The following is a 22,335-nucleotide window of genomic DNA, read 5'->3' as shown; positions in this document are numbered from 1 at the left end:
GTCACTGAATCCATGACTATTTGTTGGACACTGCTGCATTTCACGCACAAAATATACAATCAATTCATTTTACAGTTGTAGGGTTTTAAGAGGATTTTAACCCTCTCCCTTTTAATGTGGTTGATCCTGAGGTAAGATAGTGGACAGAGACGATGGATTAATTTATTAATCAATAAGATGGTTATTAAACAGTTACAAATTTTATGCTGACAACTGTGGGAAATGATTCAGGACTCAGGATGATCTCAACCTTTCCCTGGGCATACCCTGAGTGACTTATGATCAAAGTTATTTGTGGTCCTTTGTCTCAAACAAGTAGCTAATTCATTTAGCCCATGGTATCCTACCTCTTAGCGTTCATTTAGTTATTTTATATCCCAAAGTTTGGTCACATAATGATGAAATAAGTAGGTGTAGCCAGAGGCCATTCCACCCAATCAAAGATGTCGAATCATATTCCTGAATTCAATCATCCAATTACATTTCCTTACCCAGGGTATGCCCATAGGTCATCAATAACTCCACCCTACAGGAATTTGGAGATTCTTTCATGTTCTGGCAAACTGTGGTTGAAAAGTTTATCTCATCACTTAATGGTCTTAGCTGGACACCTTCAGGTTGTAAAATCTTTCTGAGATCTTCTCCAACCAGACCACCAGCCACCAAGACCTACATCAATCAGGCCCCAGGTCACACTCCAGACACGTCCTTCCTTTGTGAATCTTGATGCATCCAAGATGCATCTTTTTAGTTGATTGTAAACTCTTTCTTTATAAACACAATCTCTATTTTGCTTACTTGAAATATACTGTTAGGCACCATTTTTCCAAATAAGAAAGGGATAACATCTGTCCATCAAGTTGTCATCAAACATGTCATAGAATCCAGGACACAGGCTTCAACTCTATTTGGTTTGAATCATCTGTCACATTACAAGAATTAGTTAAGATGTTTTTCTCAGCTCTTTCACACATCCAACAACAACAACAACAACAAGATTCCATTTATAAAGCGCCTTTCACGTCAGGAGGACGTCCCAAGGCGCTGCACAGTTGGGTCATGACCCGAGCAAGGGGGAAATGGTCAGGGTGAGGGGAGGGAAGGGAGGGAGCGAGGAGGGGGGAAATGGTCAGGGTGAGGGGAGGGAAGGGAGGGAGCAAGGAGGGGGGAAATGGTCAAGGTGAGCGGAGGGAAGGGAGGGAGCGAGGAGGGGGAAGAGAGTCGAGAGGGGAGCTGAAGGCACGGTCAAAGAGAAAGGTTTTGAGACCGGCCTTGAAGGAGGAAAGGGAGGAGGCGGCGAAGGCACTGGGGGATAGAGTTCCAGAGCCTGGGGGCTGAGAGGCTGAAGGCCCGACCACCGATGGTAGTCAAACAATGATGTCTCTTTCCTTACACAGTATATTTTGTGAAGTGCTTTGAGATGTCTCGATGACATGATAGACTACTATATCAAATGCAAGGATATTATTATTATCAATACACTTTACATTTAGATAGCGCCTTTCACATTGGGAAGACGGATCAGAACCCTGGGAACCCAAGGTGGGGGGACGTGGATTGATGACCGAAAGCACAGCCGAAGACTTAAGTCTTAAGGCAGGGTTTAAAAGCGGGGGAGAGGTGCAGTGGAGACTCTGGGATTGGGTTGCAGAGAGCGGGGTCAGAGTGTCTTAAAACCACATAGAAGTGGTCTAAAAATGCTGCCTAGATAAGAACAATGTGGGATTGAGTCAGATAATATAGTGTCCTCTTGGTTGACTTGAGCTGTGAGATAATTCTCCAGAAACTTGCTGCATTGTTTGGTTCAAGTTTTTTCAAGTATCAGTGGTTCATCCTGTAGCTTAGTGGTGAGAGCACTCGCCTCACAAGCGAGAGGACCTGGATTTGATTCCCGGGCATGTGTCAAACGTTGGGCATGTTTTCTTACTCCACGCGCCTCTGTTTACTCTGTTACTTACTTAACCAGTTGTTAGTCAATTGGCGGATTGCTTTTTCAGGAATAATAATCCCTTCAAAAATAAATAAATAATTTGGTCACTTAATCCACGGCTGTTTGTAGGACACTGCTGTGCCCAATTGGCTGCCGCATTTCGTCCAGAAAACATACAGTCAATTCACGTTACAGTATATTCTATGAACATTGAGACGTCTGGAAGATGTGATGCAAGGATTATTATTATTTGTTCAAACAATCTCACCTGAGTCTGTCTCTTGGCAGCTAAAAGTCTCTTGGTCGCTTTGGATGTAATATTCATTATAGCCATTGTGTTACTTTCCTGCTTTTACAGATATCTCTAGTCCCAGGGGAGAGATATAAGATTAGAAATGGGATGCTGAAAAGGTGCCATATATAATGTAACATAACTGAGCTTTTTGTTTTTTGTTGGAAATGAAACTCATCTTAACACCTGATATTTATCACATTTCAGTTTCAAACTCTCTCCGACCCTCCCCTCCCTCCCCCAAACCAAATACATTTGTATCTGTTCAACTCTTATTGCTTACCTGTCCCTTTTGCTGCGCCCAGCTCTCCACCCACTTCCCAAACCGAGGAAATCACCTAACCTGTACTCGGTGCCTCACACACACATTGAAGCTTGGTGACATGAACACAAATGCCACCAAGATCTGTTTCAGAGGCAAAGGTTTAACAGGGGTGTCACCTCGTCAATTCACACACTTACAAGTGATCACAAGAGATCACAGAGACTAATCACAGGTGAGCTGCTAATTTTGTTCGTAAACTTAACCGTTTTATAACCCACAATGGAAAATTGTTGCTTGAAAGATAATCATAACGCAGTAAACTCCTGATAACTCCACCCGGGCTTTAACTTGTCACAACCATTTGAGTCATTGTGGGCAAGCAGCAGGAAAGCTTACCTGGCAGTGCTCACAATGGTCAGCTATGCAGTTTGAGCTGGTTAGACTCCAGCAGTAACCGAACGTGCACTCAGGTTCCCCAAACCTTAGCTCTTGCTCACCTGCACCTAATACTCTCTCGAATTAGGTAAGTAGGATGCATCCCTCCAGGGAGAGATAATGCACATTCCATTGCAACAGTCTATCTGGGATTCCCATGTGTATGTGGGATGCATGGAATTCTCAGTTTGGTTTGGACACTCTTAAGCATGGTGATGGGTTTCCTCATGTGTCAGACACCTGACTGACCCCCAAAAAAATCATGCTATCAGTATCCTAGTTGCATTTATTTATGTGCTTGTATATATGCTTAACTCACCACTCCTGATAACTCACCTTCATATTCTTTCACATGAGATGAAGGTATTGGGTTTTGGAGTGTTTCCTTTTTGTAAAGCTCACTTTTTGCCCACATTAACATTTCCTCTTTTCCTCTCCAACAGTTGATCTCTTCATAATGTTCACTGTTACACAACGACTCGGAGGATATGAGGCGGTAAGTTTCATTTTGCCGTTCTCCTTTTCTTGCTTTGCTTACTGAAGCCAATCAGAACTATCGTTTAATTAATTGTGGGTAATATAGTGATGGGGATGGTTTGTGGACAATTCTGTGTTCATGTGGTAGGAGCTCCCAATGTTCTACACATCCTTCTCATCCCAACGTTCTCCAACACCCCAATCCCCAATCATGCATTGTGAAACCTTTTTGACTGTTCTCACCAAGTTGATACTGTCTGATGCTGAATTATTGTGCCACACTGTCATTGTCCATCTGCTCACGAGTCTGAAGTGTTCACCTCTTCTGCCTGCCCAATCTCTTTGCCTCTCCTGGACCATAGTATAGTTCCCCTGCAGCAATTTAATCACAGAATGAAACCTTGCTGCTCACTGTCAGTGCCATGGAACCATCGCTCAGTCCTGGAAACCTGAGAATTACCTTCTGTCGTTGGAACAGTTAGTGTGCACACACTAATCGTACACTCTGACTCGCAGATCTCTCCTGAAGATATGGTGGAGTGACAAAGGTGAATAAGGTGAAAGTTCAGACAAATAACTATGACACAAACCAGTGTTATTGTATGTAACCACAAACGAACGTTATTGTATCTGACCACAAACCAGTGTTATTGTATCTGATCACTCTATCAGATGTTTATTATTTTTCATTAAGCTGGGATTAAATTTAAAATATATAACTGCTTCCGATTGCAATTGCTACAACACATCGTCATTAAGGTAAAACTAACCAATCTCACAATGGTGTATGCCAGTGGTGGCCAACATGTGGCTCGCGTTCTCAGTTTTTTTTTATTACGCCATAAATCAAAAAATATTCAATCAAGAAAATTGATTTTGTCGGCCAGCCATAAAGCTTGTCTAAGACCAGCTCATGTTCCCTGCTAGTGGGTGAATAACTCAATGCTGGGTAGATTCTCCAGAGTGACATAAAGAGCCCACATTGATGGAGCAAAAAGCAACATCACAAGGAACACTTGCAAGCTGTGATTACCTTTCCGACTACCTGTATGTTCACACTAGCAGTAATGTCCATTTATGTCTGTTTGACATTGCAGGTTACTGCCCGGCGATTGTGGAAACACATCTACGATGAGTTAGGCGGTAACCCAGGGAGCACCAGTGCTGCCACCTGTACCAGGAGACACTACGAGAGGTAAGCCTGGCACAGTGGTGGCACTCTTGCCTCTGAGTCAAGTCATTGATTTCAAGATCCTCATCCTCACCTACAAGGCCATTCACGGCCTTGCTCCCTCCTACCTCTCCAACCTACTATCACCCTACCTACCTGCCTGTACCCTCCGTTCCTCCGGCTCCGGTCTGCTCCACGTCCCCCGCCCAAATCGCCCTACCATCGGTGGTCGGGCCTTCAGCCTTTCAGCCCCTAGGCTCTGGAACTCTATCCCCCAGTGCCTTCGCCTTGCTTCCTCCCTCTCCTCCTTCAAGGCCGGTCTCAAAACCTTTCTCTTTGACCGAGCCTTCAGCTCCCCTCTCGACTCTCTTCCCCCTCCTCGCTCCCTCCCTTCCCTCCCCTCACCCTGACCATTTCCCCCCTGCTCGGGTCATGACCCAACTGTGCAGCGCCTTGGGACGTCCTCCTGACGTGAAAGACGCTTTATAAATGGAATCTTGTTGTTGTTGTTGTTGTTGAGTCAAAAAGTTGTGGGTTCAAGTCTCACGTCGGGACTTGGAATCACATAGTCTAAGCTGACACTCCAATGCAGTACTGGGGGATGATTGTTGTATTGTCAGAAGTGCTGTCTTTTGGATGAGATGTTAAATCAATTTCCCATCTGCCTATTCAATGGACATTAAAGATCTCACTATGTGATAGGCAATATATGGGAGTGCAGTGCTGAGCCTGTGCCAGCGATAATGCTGGAGGAGGCATTGCTCCTAACAATAACAACAATTTACGTTTATGTAGTACCCTTCATGCGAAGGTGTTCAGTTGTGATCTGAGGGAGGGGCAAGATGGAGGGATTAAGGCAGAGAGTTCCAAGGTTTCAGGGTGTAGTGGCTGAAAGCACGGCCACCATCTTGTCCTCCAAAAATCTTCAAATTGTCCATTCACCCACTGGAGTAGATATCTACATGGAGGTGGAGGTGGGAGAGGAGGGGATCTCCTGTCTCTTATAGGAGACTGCCATGCAATTAATGTATAACATTGACATTATAATCCCAGGGACCTGACTTCACAAACAATTTCCGTTGTGAATTGAAGGAATTTTGATTTCCAAGGCGTTGTGAATCAGCGTTCAAATTTGCTCCTGACCTGTTTTGATTTCATCAACAATAACAAGATTACATTTGTATAGCGCCTTTTACATCGGGAGGAAGTCCCATCAGAAAGTCTTAAGCAAATAAAAATGGTTTGGTTTTAAAAAAGCACTGGATGTGGTGATGAAATGTGAATTCAAGCGAGTTATTGAATCTTTTGCAAGCAACACTATCATAAATAATGACGAGGCACGGTGTTTTGGAGATACGCTGGCACCAGCACAGGAGCAATGTTTGTAGTTATCATTGTTTACACAATTCTTACCTCTGAATCAGAAGGTTGTGGGTTCAAGCCCTCCGGTTGAGACAATAAGCCCTTTCGCACTGAGTTGAGGAAAAACTTCTTCACTCAGAGGGTAGTGAATTTATGGAATACTCTGCCCCAAAAGGCTGTAAATACTCAGTCCTTGAACATATTCAAGACTGAGATTGATCGATTTCTTGTGGATAAAGGGATATGGGGATAAGGCGGGTAGGTGGAGTTAGAATAGATCAGCCATGATCTTATTGAATGGCGGGGCAGGCTAGAGGGGCCGAATGGCCTACTCCTGCTCCTAATTCTTATGTTCTTATGATAACCTCTCTTCCTGTTTAGATGGATGTTAAAGATCTCACAACATTATTTGAAAAGAGAAGGGAGTTTCTCCCAGTTTCCTAGCCACCAATCCTCTTGATAAAATTGGCAGTTTGTGGAATGTTGCTCTGTGTAACTTGGCTGCCTCGTTCATCTGCAATATACAGTCACTACACTTCACAGTAAATGCTTTAAGGGATTTCGGTGATGTGATAGGACACTTATCAAATGCAAGATTTAATATCATTACAATATAAATATTGCCAGATGTGTCACTGCTATCATTGTAAATGTGCAGCTATGTGGGTGTTTGGCCTGAAGTTTCTAAAAGCTTACTTAATCAAACAATTATTCTTTCTCCATTATACACAAACAGGATCATACAGTATCACGTAAGAATTTCTGTCGGTTCCGCTAAATATTCTCACATGCAAGAGTCAAACTCTGACAGTGATGATTTGCCCTGGCATATATGACTATTTAAGTTTAGAAGGAAGCTATTCAGCTCATTGGCTCTGTGTTACTACTATCTGCATTACTAAATCACCCACTTTTTCCTTAATTCTATATCCCTGCTTTTTCCCCATATCCCTGTTCTTTCGGATGTAGGTTTCAGGAGACACTGGCAGGAATGTGAATATAATAATCCTTGCGTTTGATATAATAATAATAATTTTTGCATTTGATACGCCGACCTGTCAAAGTGCTTTACAGGATATACTGTAAAGTGGATTGACTGTGTATTTTATGGGCGAAATATTATTACACATCATGATAAATACTCCCATCACCTGAATCGATTGCTGCCTCCTATGCAACAGTGGAACTGGTAAGACTTCCCTGGTGTGGTGACTGGTGCTGGTCTTTGGTGAATGGCCTGGATTTTGTGGACTGGAGGTGACCTGACGTGACTGTTTCTCTCCCTTGCAGGTTGATCCTTCCGTACGAACGCTATCTGAAGGGGGAGGAGGACAAGCCGCTGCCCCCGGCCAAGGCCCGCAAGCACACGACCAGTATGTCAGAGGACTCGGAGAAGGAGGTGAAAATCAGAAACGGGGAGCTGCATGTGAAAGTGAGAAAAGCCGAGAAAGAGGTGAGATCATCCCTTCACTCTGGGTTTCTGATGTGTCGCAGTCCATCTGTGATCCACTTGTACAGTAAGAGCCGCGGTGAAAATTTGGGTGAAGAGCCAAATTTCCAGTTTACTATCTAGTGACCTCTAGTGGAAAGGGCATATATTCATCTACTCCAGGTTCAGAAACACTGATGAAAAAGAGTTCTGTAAAGCATTTCCCCACATTTACCTTCCTCAGCCCATCAACAATGAGTCGTGGACTAAATAGAATCTTTCAGCACAGAAGAAGACCATTTAGCTTATTGTGCCTGTATTGGTTCCCTGTGAATGCTCTCCCGCTCTGACTCACCTGACTTATTCTGTTGCTTTTTTCCTTTGCAGATATTTCTCTAATCCCCTTTCAAAGCTTCAACCTCTGCTTTTTGTAGGGCATTCCATGTCCTAATAACCTCGCTTTGCAAAAAAAAATACTTTGAGAGGCAATGACTAACTATCCACAGTCACACACAGCTACCCAGAAACTTGCTCCATTGGCAAGCACCAATCTTCCTGTCTAATTGTCCACTTGGAGTTTGAGATTTTGCCAGGAAGGGTGGTTGAGGCCAGGACGCTGGACTCATTTAAAAAGCAGCTTGATGCTGTGATAGAGAAATGATTTTGTGGATGTTCTGGAGGGATGAGATGGGATGAAGGGCCTTTTTCATCCAAACCAATTTTGTGATTGATCCTGGGGTAATGTTTCCTCACTCACTGTGGGGAAGTTTCTGGCCTAGGCTTCCCTCTGCCCCCTTAGCACCCACAGTGATGACTTGACTCAAGTGACTATCGTAACAAGGTGGTGGCAATCTATTTACAGCCATGTTATTTTTTTAAAAAAATGGAATGCAGGAAGTATGTAGCATTGCTTTGAGCTCACAGTGTTAACTGCATGGTTTAGCTTAAAAGCCTTCACCTGCCTGTTCAGTGATCAAGTAAGATCATGGAGATGAGTGCGTTGATTTTAATTTGAGAAATTTGGATGAAGGGCCAAATTTTCCATTTACTATCTAGTGACCTCTAGTGGAAAGGGCGTATATGTGCATTTCAGATGAGCAGAGGTTTAAGCTGGGCTCTGTTGCCTCCAAGCGACGAGTAACGTCACAAACCCCCCACTCTGGGCTCACAGGTCAAGGATGGTCACTTGTGAGGTGCTGGAGGACTGACTGCTGGTGCTGTGGTCTTCAAGTCCTATGGAAGTCGCTGAGAGAACAAAGTATGTGTTGGGAACAGTAAATAGAGGGGGATGAAAACTGAAATCAATGTCTGCTGTCTTTTTAGGGTCACCTAGAGAATGTTGAAGGTTCCCAAGTAAAGCATCAGAAGAAGGTCCCAGCTGTGCAGGTGGATGCTCGGAGACACCCAGACAGGCAGGTCCAACATCTAAAATGTGAAAAACCAGAGGGTGGTTCATCGGCCGTGCGAGAACATTCCAGAATTAAGAGCTGGCCTCCGATGGATCAAGAAAAGGGTGAAAAGATAGAAGCCGAGAAACTGAGGTCACGGGAGCAAACAAAACGAGGTGGGGAAACGCAAGAGAGCCACAAGTCATCGCTGGACCTGGCCAGTGACTCCAGTGTTAAACCAAGCCTGCATGTTGTGGGCGGAAAGATCGACTTACGGCCCTCGGTGCCCATGTTCCAACACCTCCAGTCCGGAATCCTGAATTTCCAGCTGCCCAGAGGGGTCTCACCTCTCGATGTTCTCAAAAGCAGGCTGGGCTTGTCTACGTCCAAAGATGCGTCCAGACCCACTTTGCACAGAGCTCACAAGGTGGAACGGCTGAACAGTCAGGTGCTCAAGTTGTGCTGTAAAACCCTGGGAGAGAGTGAAAGGGCCAATGTAGCCACAGGGCTCACTACGGCAGGTCCCGAGGGGGCTCTTAGGCCAGGGAAGAAGCTTGTGTTTAGACAAGTGAATGGGATTCAATTGGTGAATCAGAATGCATCTCCGCTGTCTTTATTATGTAACACAGGCTCCTTGGAACATATTGAAAATCTCAAGGAGGAAAATAAAGCCAGCCCAAGACCAGAGCTATTCAAGTCATTGGCTGTAAATGCTGCCAATGGAATGTCATTGACTCAGCCCAGGAAGAGGGATCTAAAGAGCGAATGCTTGAATTTAAGCAAGGCCTCAGATAGCAGCTATATATATGACCATAAAGGAACGCTGTGTGAGATTTTACCTCAAAACTTATCCAATAAACAATCACCACTACCCAGCGTATCTTCAGTACACTACAGGGAACAATCTTCTCCACTAAACCTCAGCAAATCAAGCAGGGCTTCCTCAGTAAAGAGAACTAGGGATTTCATGGATACACCACTTTATCTGTCAAAGAAGACTGCCCCTTCCTATCTGCTCCCTTCACCCCTCAAAGCCCACTGCAAGGACAAGGAAAGCCATGAGAAAGATGAACAGTCGGTCAAGAAACTCAAATTAGATTCCCATTGCAACGAGGCAACTGACCAGAGTGGAGATTCTCAACATTTAGATCCCAGCTCTGTGGTAGAGGGACTTAGTGAGCCACCTCCAAGCCAGGGTTCCACAATTACGATGGATGATCTGCCAACTGACTTAAGCCTACCAAGATATCCTAAGATCCAGAAGCCAAGTGAAACCTCAACCGGTTCTGACAGCTCTCAAGAGAAGAAAATGAGGTTGAGCTATGAGACAGCGGGCAAAGATCCCCCTGATCCACCCCAGATCTCATCCTTACCAGGTGCCTCCAAAACAGTCACAGAGACCACCACTGCAGCCAATAGCCAGAGGTCTTCAGCAGAAAATGGCCTCCTTGGGTTGATAATAGTGGACCAAATGAAGGAAAGCTGCCCAGAGGATCTCCAAAAAAGTCCCGAATGTCAACCACTTCCCTCAGGCAACACAAAGTCAGCTGAGCAAAGTCACCTGCCTCATTCAGACAAGTCAAGAAAGGATACAGAAGAATCTTCTGGAAAGAAGTCACTTGCCTCTCAATTGAATAAAGTATCTCAAGAGGGCACGCCTGAAAGAGATTCGGAATCAAATCTGTCCAATCAGGCATCCTCTTCAACAAGTCAAGGGGACAACAGGAAAGGCCCAGCATCAAGTCCCTACCTGCTTGGAGGCTATCACCCAGCATTAGTGCCTCAACTCCAGAACATGGCAGAGAGATTTGGAGCTCACTTTCAGCTCGTGGACTTGAATAAAAATTCTGTGAAGCCACGCAAGTCAGATTCAGTGCTAAGCCCTGGCCTTCCTAATTCTCCTGTGATGGTTCCTGGCTCTGTGCAGCATCGACAGCTCCTGGCGTCCCATTCACAGCAGATGTACAATCACCTTCTGCGAGCCGCGGTCCTGCCAGGTTTGCCTTATGATGAGTTGCTCATGCACAGACTATCTTCCAGTCCTTCAGCATTCTCACCCTCTCACTTATCTGCAGTTTATCCTGAGAAGCAACTGTGATTGGCTTCACTGGTTACCTTGACAGCAAAAAAGAACTTCCTTTGTGTCAGTCTACAGAGGCTGCGTTTCAGCCAGCAGCTGACAAAGTTACCCTTCCTCATTTCACTTTGTTTCTAGTTCTTTTTACAGTATGTCTGAGAGGCTTTCAGGTGTTTAACTACGTTGCTCTGGAGCAACTGCTGGGATCCCCTTTAGTAAAATGGTGAGAAGCTTTGGAGAGCCCTCTGGCATGAAGCTCACACACACTCATGTAAAGTAGTGCAAAGTTCAAGAAGGAAGAGCATGTGAGGGTTCGTCCTTGGAACCACTTTGTCTTCACACAGTGTCTCCCTACAATGGACAAATACAGCATGTGAACCCCCAAGTGTTGCCATTCTTTAACCCCCCCTTCCCCCCCCCCATTCCCCTTGTAATGGGCAAAACTTCTGTTTTGCTTTTTGAGCGAGTGTGGAAGTTCTTGTCTTAAGAGGAATGGAAATTGTGCTCATTAACCAGAATGATTTTGAATTGCTACAGTCGAGATCTCATGTGTAAACAATTGGACTTGTGCTCAGGGAGCATTTGGTACTATAACTGTTGGCTTCAGGTTGGGCCTCTGCAGATGTGCAAGAAGGGACGCGTTGACATTTTAAACTTGTGGATTTATACATGCTGTGGTCTTAAACACAAGGGGAAGAAATAAAGACTCACATTTGAGCAGGCACTTGTAGGAATTATGCCTACATAAAATGTAAAGTGAAAAATGGACCCGTCTTCTCAATATTACTGTGAAGCAGCACTGTTATAGCCCAAGGATACGTGACAGTCTGTGGGACCTCTTAAGAACTTTGTAGCAGGAAAGAATCCCCTTTGAATGACCTGTCTCAGCCAACCTTATTTTGTTTGCTTGTGTTACTGTCCAACTTGGGTTACATTGGGTTGACACCTAGTTGGCATGCCTGTTATTGCACACACTTGACTACTACATACTGTGGAAATCTGATGAGGTCAGTTCCAGTTCACCAAAGAAGAAAATGTGACCTTAACCAGACATTGATCTTATCAGGGATATCTCTCCAATACTGTACAGTACATGTATTGCCTCATTTTGTCCCACGTTGATTGTACATGTTAGAACACCATTGTGGCTGTCTTTGTAAACAAATCTGTTACTGTTTTTTGGCTTGTTTAGGCTCATGGTTAAAGCTCTTAAAATGTACATCTAGTTATGTTTTATCGGCTAATCTCCTTAAAGTACCTGTATACAAATCATTTTGAATATTCCAACCGAGTGAACAAACATGTCTTGATATTCTAGATCTCAGAATTTAAGTGAGTTTAGGAAGTAACCCATAGTTAAACCCTGTTTTTTGTTGTTAAAAGAACTCAGGACTTACTTGTCTTGCAAGAAACTACACTGGATTGGTTTGAGGGACTCCAGCAAGCTAGTCAGTCATTGGAGTCTACGATATTTCCTAACAGATTTCTCAACATGAAATGCGTAATTAGCAAATTTCTAAATTACTTTCAGTGATTTCGATACAAAATATTTCTTATTAAATATTTCCAGTTAAGCCCCATTGACAGACTTTCTGAAAAGCAATGATTTGTACTGTGTCTAATTGGTCTTTGGATTATATCCTTGAAGCTGTTTGAAAGCTTTATTACTATGAAAATGACAAACTGGCGTCACAACCAGAGAAGCCTGAGACTCTGAATTGTCACTGAACAACTTCCATCCTAGTTAGATTGTGTTTCCTTTGATCCATGCAGCTCCTTTAAATAACCATTCTACACATGGGGGTCTATACATTTCAACTGGGACCCCAAATATTTGCAGGGCTCCTGAGTGTCTAATGTAATGTAAAAGTTGTTTATATATTTAGCAACGGCAGCACAATATAATGGCTCCCTCAGGAACTTGCAATGAGTTTGCACCTAAATTAGTGGGCACAACAATACATCTTCATTGTAAATGTCCTACCTGTCTGATACTATGAAGTACTCAGGAACAGATGATGATTTTCAAAATGACTTTTGCAATTGATCTCTTGGACCAAACTAAACTTACCTTCAACATTTGATAGTATGAGACTATTACTATGTGAAAAGACTGGAGGATATTTGTGAAGTTCAGCCAATCCAGACCAACCAAACAGATGTACTCTCCAAAGATCTTTCAAAGGGAAGACTAGAGGGGAGATTTTATTGAAAGACTCAATCTAGTGGCACCTCTGCCATCTTACCTAGGGAAAGCAGACGTCCCTACGGTGGTCTATACTCAGAGAAAAGTGCAATACTTAGAATTAATTGCTGTATTGTATTGCAAGGATTTTGGCCAGCTTCTGTGTCTCACAAATGTTTCAGACAAGTCAAATTTAATAATTCCCATTTTCTTTATGGCAATCTTCACTGCAGTCTCCCTCAGTAATATGGCAGATGTTTAAGGTAATGTGTTTCCTCTCCAGCTTTCTCATTCTGGATAGGAATTTAATTGCAATATCTACTTGATCTGAAGCTTTCAGGCACAATTAGTTGTGAACGCTGTATAATGGGTCATTGGATGTGTCTCACCTAGTTACACACTTGATCTAGATTTGGAGAAAAGGTCGCCCCGAGATGGTCACTAACATTTTTGTATTTATTTTTCAATTTTTTTTACAATTTTATAAACGTCTGTGCAAAAAAATCTTAGTTATTTTAACTAAATATAATGAACCATCTTGTTGTTTAATCATCACTTTTAAGTTGTTAGTAATTTTTGAAATGAAACACGTTATTTTAAAGCGATGTTAACTGTGAGAGAGGTAGCTTTATATCCTGTGGTCCAACCACTACTCTTCTCTTCCCACACACTCACACTCACAAGGAAATTAGCCGATAGGATACTGAAATTTTCTGCTAGAATAAGGAGTTACATCACACATGACTTCTGGAACCAATATGTTACAACTAAAATGCTATTAGATACAGTTCAGAATCTCTCAAGCTGAAGTTGCTAACATCATGAGTCGGAATTGTTGCGATAAATCTTTGTTGCTTAAAATCTTAACCCTTACCCTTGGAAATGCCACTGATTCCCAATTATTGTGAGACTGTCTCATTGAAGGCTAAACTGATACAATGCATCAAACTATTTGAGTTTCCCTACATTAAAGAGTAATAATAATCCTTGCAATTGATATAGCGTATCAGGAGGACATCTCAGAGGCTTCAAAGGATTCACAATAAAGTGTAGTGACTATATTTTTGTAGGTGAACTTGAAAGAGGAGTGTAAAATGATAATAATACCAGCTTTATTGTGCTACTCACTAAAATATTCTTCATTTCAGTCACTGTATTTTCTAAGTTAGTTTGAGCCCGGGCAGACAATCAAAATGTCATCTCCATGTCTTCCATTTCCTGAATAAAAAGAACAGGTTGTCCTTTTAAGGGCCACCTCAGTCTTTCAGGTGTCTCCAGTGCCACCATTGCCAGATGGAGGGTCCTTTTTAATCTTCTATGCCAACTATTCCCATTGACAAAATACTGAGCAATGCTGCTTTGTTCCTTTTAACCACTCAGCAGGTTAGCTTGGCATATCTTGTGCATCTCATTGACCATGAAAGTGAGCCGAAACCTTTTGTGTAAAATAATCAGATTGTGAGTGTGGTAGTTGAGAAACATTTACAACCTGCACACTTCCCTACACAGAGGGAAATGTGGCTATGATGCATATAATGGCTGTTCAATGTGAGTGGCAGAGGGAAGCTTGTGTCACCATAATGATTTGAAAGAAGCATAGTTTCAGAGAGAAAACATATTATATGTATGCAGATATGAGTTGGGACAAGGAGAATCTGGTGTGTATTACTATATGTGTCCGACTCCCCAATTATTCGTCATATTTTGTAAACAAAATAAAAGACTTAATTTTGCATCTATGAATACCATGAACTGCCAAATGCTGTGTACATGTGTCTGTTCATGTCAGTGAGTGTTGTATCAAAGGCATATTTCCAGGTAAATGAGGTGACGTTTACAAAACATGGATCAGGTTTGTGCCCAAATTTAAGTCCAGATATTGTAATTGAGTTTAATAGCTGGAGATGCCACAGGCTAGAGATAGCCCTTCCTTGTATAACCTGTTATGATGCTCAATGTTCTGTTGTAGTTAGATTTCAGCTCAAGAACCTATTCCAAATTAATCTGATCCAGCGCAGCGCACATTCAAATATTTCACCAGGACTTTCTACTCTGGAGAAACACAAAAATATACCTTAAAAATAATCTTTCCTCCTATCTTGTTCTTGCTGAACGTGGTTTTGTAAAAATTTGGAAAGGCAAATCCGTCAAGCATTGTAGCAATTGATTCAAGCAAGGCCTGTGCATGTTTGCCTCGAGCTGGTGTGTATGTAAAAGAAAGTTGTAAGTGCTGTAATTGATGGCTCACAGTCTAATATGACTGGGCTATAAGGATAGGGTATAAGTATTGTAAACGCTTGTTGAGTTTATGGGTCCAGGACCCATAGACACGTGTTCCCAGCCATCGATCTAGAGTGTATCTTTAAACTTGTCTGTGACAGGCAGGATAGGATGGCTTCTGGTCGTGAAAGAATACTACTTCAGGAAAATAATTTTAAGCTGACACATTCCTGTGTTGTATTCAATGCCTCCTGTTGGGTGTTTGGGATCACATTGATCTAAAGAAATTGCAAAGGAGCTTGTGATTATTTCTATCTCCTGTCATTTGTTGCCACTCATCCTTACTGAGCTGGAACTGTGGAACAGTCTTAGTCCGAATGAATTTTGAAATTGGCTGCCGTAGTTTGCTCACAAAATACACATAAATACACAAAATACACTTTACAGTATATTCTGCAAAGCACTTTGAGATGTCTCAACGTAATAAGGAGCTATGTCAAAAGCAAATTATCCATATCTGGTACAAACATAAATCAAGAACCCATTTTTGACAAACTGCGATTAATCTTCAAATTTATTGGTATGATTGATGGTCTCTCACACTACATAACAGTGATCTCAGCCTGCATTATCCTCCATTTGGACTGTACTGTGTTAACATGCAAGCAGCTCTAGGGGATTGATAATATTGGAGTGCCCCCGACTTAACACCAATTGATGTTCCCTTAAGAGCAAACCCACTACTAGTATGTAAAATATGAAGGGATGGGATTGGGATGCAGTTTTCCTGGCAAGAGTGAAATATGATGGGAGCTGTGCTTGCTAATAACTGTAATTAACAAAACTATTTACTTCGACCAAGCAAGTGTCAGACCTTTGACCAAACCTCTCGGTCAGACTAGATCGGGTCATGTTGTGGTATTTACTTGTTGATGTATAAGAATGGACGTCTCTCTGAAAATTACTGTTTTAACAAAGGATGTAGAAAGCACTGTTTCAGAAAGATCGGCTCATTTTCCTGTGAGCAATAGCCAAACAAAGAAATGTACTGTATATAGTGGGACCATATATGAATTATGAATTCTTTTGGACTGTTGTCTTATTCCCTTCTGAAGTGTGTGAAACTTCAAGGTATTTTTGTATAATAATCTGATAGTTTTGAAAGAATGGTTAAATGCATTGCTTATATTTTCACACATTATCCTAAGATACTACTTTTGATAAAATATCTACAACTAGATTACTAACTTTTCTTTGTATGATTCCTTCTATTCGGTGTATTGCAATTGTATTAAACAAATTCATAACGATTTATTTGCATTGTCTTTCTCCGATTGAATTTGTCGGGCTTCCCAACTCCTCCCCCCACAGGCTGCAGATAATCCAGAACTCTGCAGCCCATGTCCTCTCCTGCACCAAGTTCCGTTACCCCATCAACCCTACTCTCGCCCGACTCCATTGGCTCCCTATCCTTCAGAGGATCCAGTTCAAGATCCTGATCCTCATTTACAAAGCCCTCCATGGCCTCAGCCCACCCTCTCTCTGTGACCTCCTAACCCCCAACCAATCCGCCCACTCCCTCCGCTCAGCCGGCTCTGACCTGCTCCATGTCCCCCGACCCACCTGCCCCACCATTGGCGGGAGAGCCTTCAGCCACTCTGCCCCCAACCTCTGGAATTCCATCCCCCAATCACTCCACCTCACCCCCTCCTTAGTCTCCTTCAAGTCCCGCCTCAAAAACCTCCTCTTCGACCATCGGTCAACCCCCTTCCCCTCCCCTCCCTTCTCTCCCACTGACCCCAGCTCGGGTCTGAAATACTGTACACTGTCCAGCGCCTTGGGACGTCCTCCCGACATGAAAGGCGCTAAACAAATGTAATCTTGTTGAATTCTTTGGTGACTGCAGTTTGCTCGCTGTGAAATCAATCTCAAATCCTGTCTGTCAGAAGTCGGTCTGTGATGAGTCCACTAAGATGTGCCGAATTATAGGTTTTATCTGATTGTGTGGGAGGGGGAGTTATGCATTGACAGAAAAGGACGTAATGAACTACGTACATTGGTCTCTTTGACCGGGATTACGGTCATCTCTTCTCTCCCATCGGCGTCAGACACTGTTAAGCGCTCTGAGACCCTGCCTATAAAATGCTATATAAAATGCAAGTTGTCTCTTCAAACAAGCTCCTATATACCCAGTTTCCTGCAGATGGTCACCGCTTCCTATGTCAGGGACCTATGTGTCACCTCTCCCTCTGTGTTATGAGACATAATAAATAGCTCACCAAATAGTGACAAGGGAATTTAGTGTTACATGCAAAATACTTTCAGCAGCTCATTTCCCTGAGAGAATTTAGTGAGAAGAATCTGCCATTGAGCTCCTCCAGGTTCTTCTGTTGCCCAAGAAGTTGCATAAAAGATCAACTCCCAACTATTGTCACATTCTTGAATCCTAAGTGCCAGCCAGGATCACTCCTGGTGAATTAGGAATCTCTTTAACTTGCAGTTTTTCCCTCTGATTTTTTTCTATCCAATACATAGCAACAACTTGTACAGCACCGTTCACATAGGGTAACATCTCAAAGCACTTTGCGGAGAGGTGCTACAGAGCCTCACTCTTCAAAATCTTGTTCTTGCTTTTACCTCTTGCTTTGGAGGCAGTTAAAGCAATTGTATCTCTTCCCCTCCCCCCAGTTCAGATCAGCCGATTCAGCATAGACCAGGAATTGAAACGTAGAATCCTCCAGCTCTGTGTGGTTCAGTTCCACTCTGTGCCATCGAGCTGTCAGGGAAGCCCAGGGAAGACTCTTTTTAACCTCTCTGAAGCTGGAAGGTTAAGGAAAGGTATGGTTTAACATGCAAGAGATAAACAGGGAGACCTTGAACAAATGACCTCTGATTTACAATTACTGAATGTCAGCAGCTTCTCAATGATTCAGCGATCCAGCCAGGAATCTGTGTTTCTTGTACAGTATTTAGAGGAATTTGGATCTTAAAGTATTGAACGAAAAAAGTCCATTTGCCAACTGACATTGAGCTCTTTCCTCTACCTTCCAGACAATTTGTACTGTCATGAACTATCTTCATTCCAGGACCTGATCTCTAGAGATATACCCCCTCCACATCACCCCACTAGAGCTGTGTATACCTGGACCTGGGAGAGGCATGACTGGAAGGGTGGTTGAGGCCATGACAATGGGACGTTTATAAAGCAGCTTGATACTGTGATGAGGGGATAGTAGGGAAGGGTATCTTGTGTCTTGTGAGGAGGCAGTTTCAAAGCTACTTACAATGCTCCTCCATGATAGAACTGCATGCTGTTGAGGGTCGCACATCAAAACAGTCACTTGGGTGATGTACTGAAGGGTATAGAGAAATCATTACCTTTGCCACCCCCATGCATCTACATACACAAAAAATAAAGACACAAAAATACATATACACAGTGCAACGAAAAGCAGTCAACACACAACTTAGGAGAAAAGGGGAGAAAATCATCAAGAGAAAAAACCCTCTTGTGAATTCTCATTAGTATGAAGGAATATTACCACTCACCTTACATTCTGTTGATTCAGCACATCAATGCTCCAAACCACATCATTTGAACTCTGGAGTGGGTGTGGCACTAAGTAGTTTGTGTATTCATTCAAAGAGAATATCATAGCCCGGGGTGTTTATTGAAAAACATTGGAGCCATTTTGTTCTCATTTCAAACAAATTCTCAGCTTTCCAGATTTTCTGTTAGCCAGACAAATGAAGCAGATAAAGCAGTGTGTTTGCTTTTGTAAAAAGTTCACTATTGGATCACCTGCAAAAAGTGGAGCTTTTCCTGCAAAATGGATTTGGGATTTCAAATCCAAGCAGCTTTGCCAAGAGGTGTAACATTTCAATTGGTGCAACTGGAATTGAAAAGCGATGAGTTCAACATGAAGCCACAATGCACAGGCTCTGCTTCCAAATAATAATCCTTGCGTTTGATATAGAGCCTTATCATATCGTTGAGATGTCTCAAAGCGTTTCACAGAATATACTGTAAAGTGAATTGACTGTATATTTTGTGGGTGAAACGCGGCAGCACAGCAGTATCCCATAACAGTTGTGGATTGAGTGACCTAATTATTATTACTACTATTATTTTTATAAAACTGAGCTCAGGAGTGTGAGTGCTGCAGTTTTATGGTTCAGACATCGGATATTGTATTGCTGACTCCTGGGACCCTTCTGATGACTCCCTCTATTTCTTTCTATGAGGAAGTAGCACACTCAACCTTACTAAGCCAGTCCAGAACCTTGGTCTCTTGTTTGACCCACAACTACCTCACATCCATGCCATGACCCGCTCTGCCTTACCCCACCTCCACAACATTGCCCAGCTCTGCCATTGTCTCACTCCACACCGAACCTCTCATACACGCATTCATAAAATCTAGGCCTGACTACGCAAACTCCCTGCATGTCAGCCTCCCCAACTCCTCCCTCTACAGGCTGCACATCATCCAAAATTCTGCAGCCCATGTCCTCTCCTGTACCAGGCTCCGCGACCCTATCACCCCATCCTTGCCCGGCTCCACTGGCTCCCCATTAGAGGATACAGTTCAAGATCGTGGTCCTCACCTTCAAAGCACTTCCATGGCCTTGCTCCCCCGTACCTCTGAGACCCCCTACCAACCTACCGCTCAGCGGGCTCCAGCCTGCTTCACATCCCCCATCTCACCCACCACACCATTGGCGGGCGGGCCTTCAGCTACTCTGCCCCCAACCTCTGGAACTCAAACCCGCAGTCCAGCTACCTCGTCCCCTCCCTTGCCTCCTTGAAGACCCATCTCAAGACCCTCCTCTTCAACCATGCCTTCGTTCACCCTCCTTCGTCCCTGCCCTCCACCCTCCCCGATCCTGACCCCCAGCTCGGGTCCGAAACATTGAATGTCCAGCACCTTTGGACATCCTGACGTGGAAGGCACTATACAAATGTAATTTTGGTGTTGTTGAAGTGGCTGGCCTCTGTTCAGTAACTGGCCATGAAGGTATGGATGAGATGGAGCAAACACCTATCCTACCATTCCATGAAACACTGCAATGCTCTGCTTTGGGCTTCATTTTCCATTTTGAAGTTCTATTTAAGATTCGAAGGCCACAATGATGAGGAACAGTCTGTTCAGGCCAAGAATGCTCCTTGATGTGATAATTATCACAGGTGATCATTTTCATAATGATAATAATAGTAATTCATGCATTTGACATCGCACCTTATCATATCATTGAGCCATCTCAGAGTGCTCAACATAATATATTGTAAAGTGAATTGAAGCTGTATTTTATGGGCGAAACGCATCACATATTACATTCATCACCCACTCCCCCACCCAATCCACCCACCCCCAAACAGAAAACAAATATATGGTGCAATAATGCAACAATTTCCAGGCACCATTACTCAGCAAACGTTTCAATGTGTCTTTGGAAATGAAGCAGGAAAATGCAAGTTCTATGCCAATAAAATCACCACAAACCAATTCCTTTGATGTATAGCAATCTCAAAACATTAAAGGATTTTTTTATTATACAATAACTTCCTCCAACTGAAATATGAAACTACATCAAGACACTTGGGAATTTCATGTCAATATCCCCTCAGTTATTTGGTATTGTCCTTGATAAGCTCTATTTTTGTCTTGGAGCACTTTATGGAGCACATTTTTTTGAAATGAGTCTAAAGTACCTTTGTTCTGGAGGGAACATCTTCCCCAGACAGGATATTATAACTGGTGCCCTGAAAACAGCCACGAGGAGGTGCTCAAGGGAAGCCCTGGGACTGACATAGCTTCTGAATAATTGGAGGTGAAGTGTTCAACGTGATATGTTCACCTCAAATTCCCCTCAAATTCTTCCTTACTCCCAGTTCCATTGAACAGGTGACTGAAAATTAATGCAAACCCTCTTCTATGGGCAAGTATGTTAAAATTGGTGCTAAATAATAATAATAATCCTTGCATTTGATAAAGCGCTTTATCACCTTTTCAAGACATCTCAAAGCTTTGAGATGCTCACACATCCCCTTCACACATCAATGTAAAGTGAATTGACTGAAATTCCCACAAATTATTCCCTACTCGTGTAGTGTTAGTGTTCAGAGGGATTTGGATGTCCTTGTACACCAGTCTCAAAAAGTTAGTTTGCAGGTGCAGCAGCAACTAAGAAGGCGAATGGCATGTTAGCATTCATTGCAAAAGGTTTAGAGTACAAGAGTAGGGAAGTCTTGCTGCAACTGTATAGGGCTTTGGTGAGACCGCACCGAGAGTATTGTGTGCATTGTGTCTCCTTATTTAAAAAAGGACATACTTGCCCTAGAGGGGGTGCAGCGTAGATTCACTCGGTTAGTTCCTGGGATGAGGGGACTGACCTATGAGGATAGGCTGAATAAACTAGGGCTGTATTCTCTAGAGTACAGAAGAATTAGGGGAGATCTTATTGAAACATATAAGATTCTTAAAGTGCTGATAAAGTAGACACTGAGGGTCTGTTTCCCCTGGTAGGAGAATCTATAACCAGGGATCACAGTCTTAAAATTAAGGGTCAGCCTTTTAGAACAGAGTTGAGGAAACATTTCTTCACTGAGAAGGCTGTAGATACACAAACCTTGAACATCTTCAAGGCTGAGACTGATAGATTTTTTTAAAAATAGAGGGATTAGGGGATATGGGGATAGGGCAGGTAATTAGAATTAGGTGTGAAGATCAGCCATGATCTTATCGAATGGCGGGGCACAGGCTCGAGGGGCCGAATGGCCTACTCCTGCTCCTAATTCTTATGTTCTTATGTACTCACAGTTCCATTGGACAGGGATATGGTGACTGAAAATTGATACAAACCCTATTCTACTAGCTACTGGATAGTATGTTAAATTCAGTGCTAATCTCTTAGCAAATTTTTTGCACCCAATAGATTGTGATTCGAGGCATTTATAAATTGTTGCTTACGCAAATAATCACATCTTGCTCTAATCTTGTCAAAGTTATATCAACAAGAACAACAAATTACATTTGTATAGCGCTTTTCCCATGAGGAGGACGTCAACATGCGCTGGGCAGTCAGGGATCCTCACCTGAGCTT

General features: G+C 43.0%; 1 protein-coding gene across 3 annotated transcripts in view; it reads left to right on the top strand.

Annotated features, from left to right (window-relative positions):
• LOC103189474 (AT-rich interactive domain-containing protein 5B-like) overlaps window positions 1–11,235 on the top strand; it is a 55,479-nt gene extending 44,244 nt beyond the window's left edge. For all 3 annotated transcript variants that reach the window (XM_042340024.1, XM_042340023.1, XM_042340022.1), the window contains 4 exons: window positions 3,366–3,418; window positions 4,497–4,594; window positions 7,223–7,385; window positions 8,685–11,235. In XM_042340024.1, the coding sequence (XP_042195958.1) occupies window positions 3,366–3,418; window positions 4,497–4,594; window positions 7,223–7,385; window positions 8,685–10,847 (2,477 nt within the window). In that variant the 3' untranslated portion in view covers window positions 10,848–11,235. The remainder of the gene's footprint in view (window positions 1–3,365; window positions 3,419–4,496; window positions 4,595–7,222; window positions 7,386–8,684) is intronic.
• Window positions 11,236–22,335: the final 11,100 nt, after the last annotated feature.

This window comes from Callorhinchus milii, unplaced genomic scaffold, assembly GCF_018977255.1.
Source record: "Callorhinchus milii isolate IMCB2004 unplaced genomic scaffold, IMCB_Cmil_1.0 Scaffold13, whole genome shotgun sequence".
Lineage (NCBI taxonomy): Eukaryota > Metazoa > Chordata > Chondrichthyes > Chimaeriformes > Callorhinchidae > Callorhinchus > Callorhinchus milii.
This window is presented reverse-complemented; position numbering and strand designations above follow the sequence as displayed.